Source organism: Ascidia mentula, chromosome 6, assembly GCF_947561715.1.
Source record: "Ascidia mentula chromosome 6, kaAscMent1.1, whole genome shotgun sequence".
Classification (NCBI taxonomy): domain Eukaryota; kingdom Metazoa; phylum Chordata; class Ascidiacea; order Phlebobranchia; family Ascidiidae; genus Ascidia; species Ascidia mentula.
Genome location: NC_138571.1, coordinates 18449806 through 18463567, shown reverse-complemented (window position 1 = coordinate 18463567; position 13762 = coordinate 18449806). Strand labels below are relative to the sequence as shown.

Below are 13762 nucleotides of genomic sequence, written 5' to 3'. Positions count from 1 at the left end.
CTTCAACCATGAGTTGATATTTTGGTTTTAAACCTGAAACTTTATCCATTTCTTGCAAAACACAATCAACAACTTGTTGCCCGTATCTTGAACGATGTTCACTGTAAGTCTTGACAAACATTTTGTTCTCGTATATTGCTTCTACCATTTTGCTTCGAGATGAATTCGTTTTCAGTTTCCCAGATGTTTAATGTATCTAAATAAAGCACACTATTTATTAGTCCATATACCCTGACATTCACACCCATACTACATACGAACATGCACTTTTCAACTAAGTGGTACAGATTGGTCAAAAATATTCCCTATATATTTTGCTCTACCCAACGCGTTCTCACGGTTCTGAATTCGGTTTTGACACTGAACCAAATATTGGTCTAGAGGGTTCAAACGTAACTTTTTTTTGTATCCGTGAAGCCCCCTGACCCTACGCTCAATAGTGTCTGGGTCCTGTGCGTTTGTCTGTGAAGAGCTTTGTCGTGTAAACAAGGCGCTTTGTAAATGCAGCAAACATGCAGGACACAAGACATTACTAAGATGAAATCAAGCATTTGCGACAACGAGAAACGGACGATAATACTTTTGTGTAGATGTCTCGTTTTTATCTAGCATGCTGGGTGCAATAAGTAAAAATACTTGTTGTTCTACATGTGAAAGTCACTGATTTTTGATTCTCCACTTTTTTTATATTTTTACACACGCGAAAAATTTAACAACGATTTACCTTGTTGTTTACTGCGTAATCACTGGTAAAACATGAAACAGGCCCATTAAATACATTCCGGTATTCAAGGGTAAGCAAACGTTTCGGTCGGCAAGGTAGCATAAGGTATTCTCTTATGGGTTAACATATGCGGTTTTGTGTCAAGCTTGACGAATTATTTTATAAAGCAAAGATTGCGCAATGAAAATACAATCTGCACTGTGAAAATGAGACAAACTATGAATTTCCCACCTGGAGCAAATCTTGCAAATTTAATATATTAGCTTGTTGTGTACAATTTCGGCCGTTCAAACAAAATGCGCTTAAACACACGAAAATATTTCAGACTTGCAAGTTATTTGCCACCATCATGAATATGTCAAAATCATCGTATAGCAGTTGTCAGAGTACAGTCTTTGAAAAATTGTTTGATTTAAAATCAGGGTTGGTTTTTAGAAAGAATTAAATGAAAAATTTTGGCAAACAAAATTACCAAAATAAATTATGTACATATCATTTTTTGCATTTGAGATTGAAACGTTGTGCTGTTCAATTGTTTCTGGTTGATTTAACATTTTCTACTTATTACAGACTAGGCTTTTAGACCAGTTGCAGTTAGTATGAAAAACTCATACTGCGCGATCAAATGTAAATCTTCATCGTGCAAGGTGGGAACTCCCAACTTTTGTTTAACGGTTTCCCCGAATATTTCTGAAAAATCCACATCCCTCATGTCTTGCTCTGTTACTTCTCCCTTGTTTTCCAGTATTTCTTTACGTTTTCTCTCCATATAACTTGGGTAAATATCAGTCGATCGAAGCAGACCTTTTGCTGTCGCCAAAGTCCAATTTAGTTTGGTGTCTTCCACTTCGAATCGTTTTTTTCGGTCGGCAGGAATGTTGTCGTAAATATTCCGGTATTTCAGGAAACATTCTTGGCGTTGTTCCTCATGAGTATCTATAAAGTCTTGTATGGTGTCGTTTAATAGACTCTGCAAGACACTTGCAAACTCATTCTTCTGCTTTCCGTTTATAACAGGAACCATTGTGGGTGCGGTATATCCGATCAAAGCTAGGACTCCGTGCTGTTTGAGAACTCGAGAAACCTCATCGAAAAACCTTTTGGAATTAAAATATTGTGCCGCTTCTGCTGCTAACAACAAATCTACACTTCCATCTGCAACTTTGATATCCTCAGCCCTTCCACGGGTGTACGTTACATGTTGGTGTTGATTTTGTCGTTTCGCTTCTTTTATTTGCTCTTCACTGACGTCCGAAGCCAAGACTTTGTCGAAATAAGGAGCAAAGACGTTGGTAGCTTGTCCCCCTCCACAACCAACTTCAACCATGAGTTGATATTTTGGTTTTAAACCTGAAACCTTTTCCATTTCTTGTAAAACACAATTGACAACTTGTTGCCCGTATCTTGGTCTGAATTCGCTGTATGTATTGACAAGCTGTTTGTTCTCGTAAAGAACGTGCGTCATTGCGCTTCAACTAATTTTGTGTTTCTTGTCTTCCAATCTTTGAACCTATGTATTTAAATATATTCATTTGGAAAGAATTGCAATAAATGGAATTACATCAAGCCATTATCAAAATGACATACTGCAGTTAAAAGCAATTAACCACTGAAATGTGGGAAATGGAAAATCATTCAAACAACCGCAATGCTGCTGTTCGCTACGCCCTGAATGTGTTCGACAAGCGTACTGCACTGTAGCTTCCTGTAGTTACAAATTCCTGCACAAGCTGTTGACGATTTTTGAAACCGGAGGTGTTTTATCCGCAAATATAACAGCATTCTTCTTCTAACGAACGTAGCTTTCAATCGCGACAAAATAAAACTAATTTGCTCCATAGCTACGAGTTAGATCTCAGGATTGTTAATAGTTTTTTTTTTTTTAATAATTTTGAAAGAAATGGACAGACACACGGTGTTTTCTTTTTAAACTAAGCCTATAAACTTTATGTTTGTTTTGTCGAAACAATGAAACTTTTCTATTTCTTGTAAAACACAATCTACAACTTGTTGTGAATTCACAATAAGCCTTGACAAGCTTTTTCATATTCGTAAAGCCTGTGTGCCATTGTACATGTGCAGGGTAGTTGTACAAACAAATATCACCTCTCCAATGGTACAAGGGCATTGAGTGTCCTTGAAAGCTAACAGTCAACTTGTTAAGTACTTGAATTTTTATCTGAAATACAATTAAAATCCAGATTTCTATGATAAATCCTAAAATTGATGACATCAATTCTAACGGCAGTGTGTTGAATCAAACGTTAAAGTAGAATCTGAAGCAGGAACAAAAAAGAAAAGCAAGACGCTTTATAACGTGCCGCAAAGGTGCACTCCGCAGTCGTACATAGTTTTTCAGAAACTTTACTCGCACGAGCACAAATATCTTTGTTAATTTGATAACGATGCGCCGAATTTATGCAGTTGTGATATATTGTCATTTGTCATAATTCGACCATTCTGAACAACACTTAAATGTTCAAAAAACTAACGGAGTTTTTATGTCACCACATCATCAACAACTATTGCTTGTGGGTTGTTCTTTTCTCGAACCCAGTTGTCCCCAACTTCCATGAACTGGTGACCACTCATCCGTAACAAAACTGGATAACGACGCACCTTAAAAGATTTCGACCTTTTTAAGTGATTTTTACAGTGTTAACCGTGTTTTCAGTAAATTCCTTTGCGTATGATCCGATAATTCGTTTTAAATGTTATAATGTTACGCAGAGTTACGTATTCGTCCACAGCAAAGCTTGCAGCGCCCCAGAAACAAAAAAAACGCCACAATATTGCGCCAGGACGCAACATTTGGGAACGCCTGCTCTAACCTCACATTCTTTCCTTTTTGATAAGCGTTTTTTTATCTTTTGCATCCGCATCTACCCCATCCTATGTTGGTTTCCCTGCATATTTGAATGAAATCTTTAGACCGAAAGCTTTATTCGCTTGTTCTTACACAGCGTGAAGCATTCGCACGTAGCTGATAGGTTAACAATTACATTCATCTCTTGTGTTATTAAGTTTATATTATGGTACATTTGCGTCAATGGTTTACAAGCAGCAGCAACCAAAATTCGTCATAATAAATTCTCCACAGAATATGATCATATGCACAGTATGGGCAGCAAGTTAAGCTAAAAAATCAGTTGCCGTTAATATGAAAAATTCGTACTGGGCGATTAAAGGCAGATCTTCGTCACAACAAGTGGGTACTCCCAGCTTTTCTTTCACAGTTTTTCCGAAGATTTCTGCCAAATCCACGTCTCTCATGTCTTCCTCTGTTACTTCTTCCTTGCTTTCTTGTATTTCTTTTCGTTTCAACTCCATGTAAGGTGGATATATTGCATTAGATCGTAGCAAACCCTTTGCCGTCGCCAAACTCCAATTCTGTTTTGTTTGTTTTACTTCGAATCGTTGTTTCTTGTCGGTAGGAATTTTGTCATAAATATTTTTGTATTTGAGAACACATTCTCTACGTTTATCCACATGCTCATCCTTGAATGCTGCTACTTTTTCTTCCAGGAAACTTTGTATAAACGACCCAAAGTGGTTCTTCATATTTCCTTTTATACTGGGAATCATTGTTGGTGCAGAATATCCGGTTAAAACTAAGACGCCTTCTTTTTTGAGTACCCTTGAAACCTCAGCAAAGAACTTTTCCAAATTAAACCAATGAGCCGCCTCTGCTGCCAATAGCAAATCTACACTTCTGTCAGGAACTGTAATATCTTCTGCAATTCCAAGGCTATAACTCACATGTTGGTTTAGATTTTGTTGTTTTGCTTCTTTTATTTGCTCTTCACTGATGTCTGAAGCCAAGACTTTGTCGAAATACGGAGCAAAGGCGTTGGTAGCTTGTCCCCCTCCACAACCAACTTCAACCATGAGTTGATATTTTGGTTTTAAACCTGAAACCTTTTCCATTTCTTGTAAAACACAATCAACAACCTGTTGCCCGTATCTTGGTCTGAATTCGCTGTAGGTTTTGACAAGTGCTTTGTCCTCATATAGAGCGTGCGTCATTGTGCTTAAAATGTGATGCTGTTTTTCAGTTTTCAAAATTAAAAAAAGTTCTTCTTTGAGTATACAAATTTCCAGAGATATCTTATGCCAGTCGTTCTAAAGCATTTTAGACCCAAGCCTCTCATTTGTGTTCAATTTTTTGCGCTCTGCCAGAATTGATGCTTTTCACTTGCATTTATATTTTCTATTTACACTTATGTTGAGACTAAATGCCATGATTATTGTTACTCATGAATACCTCACTGTTATGATGCACGATGTACGAGATAAGGCATTTTGAATAATTTTAAAGAAATTTAATTAACATGTAGAACTGATCTTTTTTACACTTTGATAACTTTTTTGGCTATTTGATGTCTCCAAATCTAGTTAATTGTCCTCACCTAATACTGAGAGGAATATCACAATCCCAAAGTATCTTGATAAAGTTTTAAACTGAACCCTTTTACCGTTTGGCCAAGAAACTTAACTACATTTCTTCACCTAAATCCCCCAAGTCATTTTCTCTTTGGGAGTCAGACTGTCGATGTTTTTGCTGCGAAGACAACTTTGACCGTTTATGGGTAATGACCCCTAACGTAACGTTTAACTTGTGCTCAGGCATGCATGGGATATTTTATTGATGCACGTGTGCAGTTTGTTTCGTCACAGACGTGTGTCGATTCATTAAGTGCAGGTCAAGACAAGTGCAGTGGGAAAAAAGGCAAAATTACTAGTGCATGGCATTGTATGTTATTTCTTTAAGGGGAGGGCACCCCTTGGGTATAATGGTTTAACAAATATCATGTCTAAATGCTGTCAAGGGTTGAATTTGGCAAGTTAGATCTTGGCAATCTTCACAGTTTTTTTTTTCTTTGAAGAGAATTGAAAGAATTTTACAGACCCGGCGTTTCGTATACAAACTAATACGATGAGCATTATGCTTGTTTCGAGTAATTTCTTTTTATGCTATATTAAAAACCTGAAAACATTGTTTGCGAACTTAGGTTGAGTATATGCGAAGCCAAAATGACAGCAGTCTGTCTTGTGTCTCAACACTTTTTGAACACTCACCCCACCGTGGTGAGAATACATTGTGAGCCATCTGACGATGTTTTTCGTTGCATTACCGCTTGGATGCATTTTTGGCCAACTTTTTTCTATTTCTGCTTCGTCCAGTTCGTTGAAAGATAGCAAGAAAAAACGCTTGTCACTGTGTAAGAGCCATCTGATATATCAGCCCAGTGGTTTCATAACTATTTATTTCTACTGCAAATTTGCCCTCGTGTGTTTTTTGAGTAAAGGTAAAAGCAATACGATTGGCTGTATTTGCAACAGAACAAGCGATACAAAGTATTTTACATGTGTTGCACATAAGAATGGTGTGTTAATGTCTTCTAAACAAAAATGCGTTTAAACACACAGAAATATTTCGGACTTTCTTTTAGCAGTTGTCAGAGTCCAGTCGCTGTAAATTTGTTTCATTTCAAATCGAGGTTGTTGTCAGATGGTATTTGAGGAAAAACGTTGGCATACAAATTTACCAATATAAATTATGTACATATTATTTTTTGCATTTGCACTTGGGATTGAAATGTTGTGCTTATCAATGGTTTCTGGTTGGTTTGACATTTCCCACTTATTATAGACTAGTAGCAGTTAGTATGAAAAACTCATACTGCGCGATCAAATGTAAATCTTCATCGTGCAAGGTGGGAACTCCCAACTTTTGTTTAACGGTTTCCCCGTATATTTCTGAAAAATCCACATCCCTCATGTCCTTCTCTGTTACTTCTCCCTTGCTTTCCAGTATTTCTTTACGTTTTCTCTCCATATAACTTGGGTAAATATCAGTCGATCGAAGCAGACCTTTTGCTGTCGCCAAAGTCCAATTTAGTTTCGTGTCTTCCACTTCGAATTGTTTTTTTTGGTCGGCGGGAATGTTGTCGTAAATATTCCGGTATTTTAGAACACATTCTCGGCGTTGTTCGTCATGAGTATCTATAAAGTTTTCTATAGTCTCGTTTAATAGATTCTGCAAGACACTTGCAAACTCATTCTTCTGCTTTCCGTTTATAACAGGAACCATGGTGGGTGCGGTATATCCGATCAAAGCTAGGACTCCGTGCTGTTTGAGAACTCGAGAAACCTCATCGAAAAACCTTTTGGAATTAAAATACTGTGCCGCTTCTGCTGCTAACAGCAAATCAACACTTCCATCTGCAACTTTAATATCCTCAGCCCGTCCTTGGCAATATGTCACATGTTGGTGTTGATTCTGTCGTTTTGCTTCTTTTATTTGTTCTTCACTGATGTCTGAAGCCAAGACTTTGTTGAAATAAGGAGCAAAGACGTTGGTAGCTTGTCCCCCTCCACAACCAACTTCAACCATAAGTTGATATTTTGGTTTTAAACCTGAAACCTTTTCCATTTCTTGTAAAACACAATTGACAACTTGTTGTCCGTATCTTGGTCTGAATTCGCTGTAATTTTTGACAAGCGTTTTGTCCTCATATAAAACGTTAGTCATTTTGTTTTAAATAAATATTTGTTTCACTTTCTAGTTTAAAATCTTTGTCCTTTTTCTCCGGCGTTTTTTGCTAAAAATGCTGTCAAAGGTTAAATGCTGTAACAATAATATGTTTTTATTTCATGAAATCCACCTAATCAGCAACACTTCTTTCGCGTAACACAAGTTAACCTTCAAGTTAACATTCAATTCAATTTTATATGCTACTAGAACAACTTTGTGTCCACGCTTCTAGCTTTAGAAAACATGTTTCGCTTTTTATTAAAGAATCTTCAGTTCTACAAACAAAATAAACAGAAAAGACATAGTTAAATGCTAAAATGATAAAACGATAAAACTGGCCGAACAGTAGAAACCTCTGGTGCTAACATTCTGGACAGCACTCTGATCAGGCGTAACGAGTGACCTACTTTTGCATCACCGCAGGCATTCGTTGGTCATTCAGGTGAAACATCGATTAAAAGATTTAAAATAAAACGAAATGGGCCGGGTTCACGTAACCGACGGTAAAATTAATTTTTGAATTTTGCGTTTAAGTTTTTGTGCCATTTGCCCTCGTATATGTCTAATTGGTCCATTGGCGGTTGTTGGACCAATTGCCAATGGACCAATTTCAGAAATGAATTTTGCCTTCTGTTACGTAAGCCCCACCTATTTTATTTTATTTCTTTATTTTAAATCTTTTCATCGATGTTTCACCGGAATGACCAATGGATGCCTGTGGTGATGCAAAAGTAGGTCACTCGATACACCTGATCAGAGTGCTGTCCAGAATGTTAGCACCAGAGGTTTCTACTGTTCGGCCTGTTTTATCGTTTTATCATTTTAGCATTAACTATGTCTTTTCTGTTTATTTTGTTTGTAGAATTGAAGTTGCTCAATAAAAAGCGAAACATGTTTTCTAAAACTAGAAGCGTGGACACGAAGTTGTTCTAGTAACATTTAAAATTAAATGCTGTAAGTTAGATCTTACGAACCTTAAGAATTTTTTTCTTCTGAAGAGCACTGAAAGAAATTGACAAACACACGGCGTTTTGTCAACAAACTGTCACTGCAAACATTACGATTGTTCCGAGTAATTTCTTTTCATGCCTCATTAAGAACTTGAAAGCACTGTTTGCGAACCTTCGTTAAGCATCTGCGAAGCCAAAATGACAGCAGTCTGTCTTGTGTCTCGACTTTTTTTGCACTCATCTCACCGCGCTTTTTTGCACTCTGACCCATCTGACGATTTTCTGCGTTGCATTAACGCTTGGATGCTTTTTGGCCAACTTTTTTCTGCTTGTGTTTTCTCCAATTTATTGAACGCTAGGGACAAAAAACTGCTTGTCACTGTGTAACAACTACATATCTGATATATCAGCCCAGTGGTTTCATAGCTATTTATTTCTACTGCAAATTTGCTCTCGTGTGTTTTCTGAGTAAATGTAAAAGCAATACAATTGGCTGTATTTGCAACAGAACAAGCAAAACAAAGTATTTTGCATGTTTAATATATAAGAATGTTATAAGTGACTTGGCAGTTTGAACAATACGTTTACAAGTCAAACCATTAGGTTAATTGCACTGCAGGCAACTACTGAGCACGACCATTTTTATTTCGAGTTTTTATTTCTTCGTTCTGGCCGAGAGAATACGTAGCGCTTCTGTACATTTGTGGCCTACATTAAAGCAATGTTAAACATGAGCTGTCAGCCACTAAGAAAACATAAGGTATTCTCATAATGGTTTAACTTTTGGTTGTTTTCTGTAAAGCTTGACAAAAATTTTTACAAAGCAAGTATTGCGCAATGAAAATACAATCGGCAATGCGAAGATGAGATGAAATATAAATTCATGCCACAACTGCAATATCTGATTCCCCACATACAGTTAATCTTACAAAATTAATATGTTAACTTGTTGTGTTAACGTGCTTTTTTGTACAGTTGTTGTCTTTTAAACAAAATGCGTTTAAACACACGGAAGTATTTCAAACTTGCAAGTTGTTTGCGACCAGCATAAATATGTCAAAATCAGCTCTCAACTGAAGATCGTTGTCGGCGATATCCTGGACTCCGAGTTGCTCTTTCACTCTGCTGCCAAACAATTCTGCCAAATCAAACTCCTTTATATCTTCCTCTGTTACTTTTCCCTTGCTTGCTAACGTTTCAGAACATTTTGTTTTCATGTATGTGTTGTGCACGTCTAAAGAGCGCATGTAGCTTTTTGCCGTAGCCAGAGTCCAGTCATTGAAAACTTGTTTCACTTCAAATTGACGTTTGTTGTCAGACGGTATTTGACGAAAAACGTTGGCAAACTTGATCGCAAGTTCGTTATAGTTTGCCAACTGCTCGTTTGCAAAATCCAGTTCAATACTTGAAAAAATCCTTTTTATGACTGTTTTTAATTCCTCGTGATAAATTCCATCGATTTTTGGCGCCATTTCTGGTTCCCAGTAACCAAGTATTGCCAATGTTCCATTTTTCTTTAATACTCGTGAAGCTTCGGCAAAGAATTTTTCCAAATCAAACCAGTGGACCGCCTCGGCAGAAAGCAACAAATCAACACTTTTATTTTCCACTGAAATGCTTTCAGCTTGTCCAAGGTAGTATGTCACATGTTGGTGTTGATTTTGTCGTTTCGCTTCTTTTATTTGCTCTTCACTGATGTCTGAAGCCAAGACTTTGTCGAAATAAGGAGCAAAGACGTTGGTAGCTTGTCCCCCTCCACAACCAACTTCAACCATGAGTTGATATTTTGGTTTTAAACCTGAAACCTTTTCCATTTCTTGTAAAACACAATCTACAACTTTTTGTCGGTATCTTGGTCTGAATTCGCTGTAATTTTTGACAAGTGTTTTGTCCTCATATAAAGCGTTTGCCATTTTGTTTTAAATAAGTATTTGTTTCACTTTCTAGTTTACAATCTTTGCGCTGTTTCTCCGGCGTTTTTTGCTAAAAGAGCTGTCAAAGGTTAAATGCTGTAAGTTAGATATTAGGAAATTTTTTTTTTCTTCTGAAGAGCACTGAAAGAAATTGACGGACACACGGCGTTTTGTATTCAAACTAACACTGCAAACATTACGATTGTTCCGAGTAATTTCTTTTCATGCCACATTAAGAACTTGAAAACACTGTTTGCGAACCTTCGTTAAGCATCTGCGAAGCCAAAATGACAGCAGTCTGGACTATTTTTGCACACTCATCTCACAGCTCTATTATACATTCCAACCCATCTGACGATTTTCTGCGTTGCATTAACGCTTGGATGCTTTTTGGCCAACTTTTTTCTGCTTGTGTTTTCTCCAATTCATTGAACGCTTGGGACAAAAACTGCTTGTCACAGTGTAACAAATATATATCTGATATATCAGCCCAGTGGTTTCATAGCAATATATTTCTACTGCAAATTTCCTCTCGTGTGTTTTCTGAGTAAATGTAAAAACAATACAATTGGCTGTATTTGCAACAGAACAAGCAAAACAAAGTATTTTGCATGTTTAATATATAAGAATGTTATAAGTGACTTGGCAGTTTGAACAATACGTTTACAAGTCAAACCATTAGGTTAATTGCACTGCAGGCAACTACTGAGCACGACCATCTTTATTTCGAATTTTTATTTCTTCGTTCTGGCCGAGAGAATACGTAGCGCTTCAGTACATTTGTGGCCTACATTAAAGCAATGTTAAACATGAGCTGTCAGCCACTAAGAAAACATAAGGTATTCTCATAATGGTTTAACTTTTGGTTGTTTTCTGTAAAGCTTGACAAAAATTTTTACAAAGCAAGTATTGCGCAATGAAAATACAATCGGCAATGCGAAGATGAGATGAAATATAAATTCATGCCACTCCTGCAATGTCTGATTCCCCACCTACAGTTAATCTTGCAAAATTAATATGTTAGCTTGTTGGGTTAACGTGCTTTCTACAGTTGTTGTCTTTCAAACAAAAGTGCGTTGAAACACACGAAAGTATTTCAAACTTGCAAGTTGTTTGCGACCAGCATAAATATGTCAAAATCAGCTCTCAACTGAAGATCGTTGTTTGTCCTCACATAGAGGGAGTGTCATTTTGCTTCAAATGTGCTGTTGATGTTCAGTTTCTGAAATTTATAAAAGTTTTGCTATAAGTGTACAAGTTTCCGTTGATATCTTATGTCAGTGGTTTTTCACATTTGTGTTCAAAATTTCTTGTGCTTCGCCAGAATTGATGCTTTTCACTTGCATTTATATTTTCTATTTACACTTATATTGAGACTAAATGCCATGATCATTGTTACTGATGAATACCTCACTGTTATGATGCACGATGCACGATGCACGATGCACGATGCACGATGCACGATGCACGATGCACGATGCACGATGCACGATGCACGATGCACGATGCACGATGCACGAGATGTGTTATTTTAACAATTTTGAATGGACTACATTATCATGTGGAACTGGTCTTTTTTACACGCTCCCAAGACATTTTCAATTTTTGAAAGGAGGCAGACTGTCGATGTTTTTGCTGCGAAAACAACTTTCACCGTGTGTGGTTAATGATCCGTAACGTACCGTTTCACCTGTGCTCAGGCATGCATGGGATATTTTTTTGATGCACGTGTGCAGTTTGTTTCGTCACAGACGTGAGACGATTTATTAAGTGGACGTGCCAACCGATGAAAATATACATCCGGTAGTCAACTGGCAGATTACGTCATATATTTTGAATTCGTTGAGAGTAATGGATTTACTTTAATGTACATTTTATGAACAACAACTTTTTACAGAATCACATAACTTGCAACAGAACGAGCAGAAATATTTTGTAAACAAATGACGTTTATGATTGTAGGTTATTTGCCACAATAACAAACATTTCAAACTCCATCTTTAGTTGAAGTTCTTTGTCATCTATTTCCTTAACACCAAGAACATCTTTTACTTTGTTGCCGAAAACTTCTGCCAGGTCTACAGCTTTCATGTCGTCATCGGTGACTTGACCTTTGACATCCAATATCTCATTCCTCTTTTTCTCCATGTAAGTTGTATAAACGTCGATTGCCTTAAACATACCTTTCACATTTGCAAATGTCCAGTCGTATGTTTGCTTCACTGTAGCACGGCGTGTGTTGTAAGATGGAATTTGTCTGTAAATGTTTGGATAATTGTTGATGATTTCCCAGTGCTGCTTGTAATGCTCGCCTGGATTTGCCAATATGATTTCCTCCAAAATATTTTTAATGACTGTCCTTGAATGTTGTTGAAATTTACCGTCGATTTTTGGTGTTGCTATTGGACCATTATAGTAAATTAGTGCTAGTGTTCCATCTGGTTTAAGTACTCTGTTGGCTTCGACCAAAAACTTTTCCAAGTCGAACCAGTGGGCAGATTGCGCTGCAAGCAATAAATCAACACTTCTATTTGCACCTTTTATTTGTTCAGCTGCTCCAAGACTGTAGGTTACATGTTGGTGTTGATTTTGTCGTTTTGCTTCTTTTATTTGCTCTTCACTGATGTCTGAAGCCAAGACTTTGTCGAAATAAGGAGCAAAGACGTTGGTAGCTTGTCCCCCTCCACAACCAACTTCAACCATGAGTTGATATTTTGGTTTTAAACCTGAAACCTTTTCCATTTCTTGTAAAACACAATCTACAACTTGTTGCCCGTATCTTGGTCTGAATTCACTGTAGTTTTTGACAAGTGTTTTGTCTTCATATAAAGCGTTTGCCATTTTGTTTTAAATAAGTATTTGTTTCACTTTCTAGTTTAAAATCTTTGTGCTTTTTCTCCGGCGTTTTTTGCTAAAAATGCTGTCAAAGGTTAAATGCTGTAACAATAATATGTTTTTATTTCATGAAATCCACCTAATCAGCAACACTTCTTTCGCGTGACACAAGTTAACATTCAATTCAATTTTAAATGTTACTAGAACAACTTTGTGTACAAGCTTCTAGCTTTAGAAAACATGTTTCGCTTTTTATTGAAGAATCTTCAGTTTTACAAACAAAATAAACAGAAAAGACATAGTTAAATGCTAAAATGATAAAACGATAAATCTTGCCGAACAGTAGAAACCTCTGGTGCTAACATTCTGGACAGCACTCTGATCAGGCGTAACGAGTGACCTACTTTTACATCACCGCAGGCATTCGTTGGTCATTCAGGTGAAACAACGATTAAAAGATTTAAAAAAAAAACGAAATTGGCCGGGTTCACGTAACCGACGGTAAAATTAATTTTTAATTTTTGATTTTTGCGTTTAAGTTTTTGTGCCATTTGTCCTCGTATATGTCTAATTGGTCCATTAGCGGTTGTTGGACCAATTGCCAATGGACCAATTTCAGAAATGAATTTTGCCTTCTGTTACGTAAGCCCTACCTATTTCATTTTATTTTATTTCTTTATTTTAAATCTTTTCATCGATGTTTCACCTGAATGACCAATGGATGCCTGTGGTGATGCAAAATTAGGTCACTGGTTACACCTGATCAGAGTGCTGTCTAGAATGTTAGCACCAGAGGTTTCTA

General features: G+C 36.9%; 3 protein-coding genes across 3 annotated transcripts; all 3 read right to left on the bottom strand.

Moving 5' to 3' along the window:
* Nucleotides 1–1295: 1295 nt before the first annotated feature.
* On the bottom strand, nucleotides 1296–2051 carry LOC145907381 (uncharacterized). The gene has a single exon (XM_082994798.1). The coding sequence runs from the start codon at nucleotides 2049–2051 to the stop codon at nucleotides 1296–1298; it is 756 nt and encodes a 251-aa protein (XP_082850924.1).
* Nucleotides 2052–3856: 1805 nt separating this feature from the next.
* Nucleotides 3857–4612, bottom strand: LOC145907380 (uncharacterized). The gene has a single exon (XM_082994797.1). The coding sequence runs from the start codon at nucleotides 4610–4612 to the stop codon at nucleotides 3857–3859; it is 756 nt and encodes a 251-aa protein (XP_082850923.1).
* A 7463-nt stretch (nucleotides 4613–12075) lies between these two features.
* On the bottom strand, nucleotides 12076–12966 carry LOC145907378 (uncharacterized). Its single transcript, XM_082994796.1, has 2 exons — nucleotides 12921–12966; nucleotides 12076–12629 (listed from the first exon to the last, which is right to left on the bottom strand). The coding sequence occupies exons 1-2, from the start codon at nucleotides 12964–12966 to the stop codon at nucleotides 12076–12078; spliced, it is 600 nt and encodes a 199-aa protein (XP_082850922.1).
* Between the last annotated feature and the right edge of the window lie 796 nt (nucleotides 12967–13762).

What these genes read in the sequence shown, in the direction of transcription:
- LOC145907381 (XM_082994798.1), bottom strand. Translation starts at nt 2,051, where the DNA reads ATGGTTGAAGTTGGTTGTGGAGGGGGACAAGCTACCAACGTCTTTGCT.
- LOC145907380 (XM_082994797.1), bottom strand. Translation starts at nt 4,612, where the DNA reads ATGGTTGAAGTTGGTTGTGGAGGGGGACAAGCTACCAACGCCTTTGCT.
- LOC145907378 (XM_082994796.1), bottom strand. Translation starts at nt 12,966, where the DNA reads ATGGCAAACGCTTTATATGAAGACAAAACACTTGTCAAAAACTACA. An exon ending in AACACTTGTCAAAAACTACA is followed by an intron (nt 12,630 to 12,920) that starts GTGAATTCAGAC and finishes TATTGCTTGCAG; the next exon opens with CGCAATCTGCCCACTGGTTC.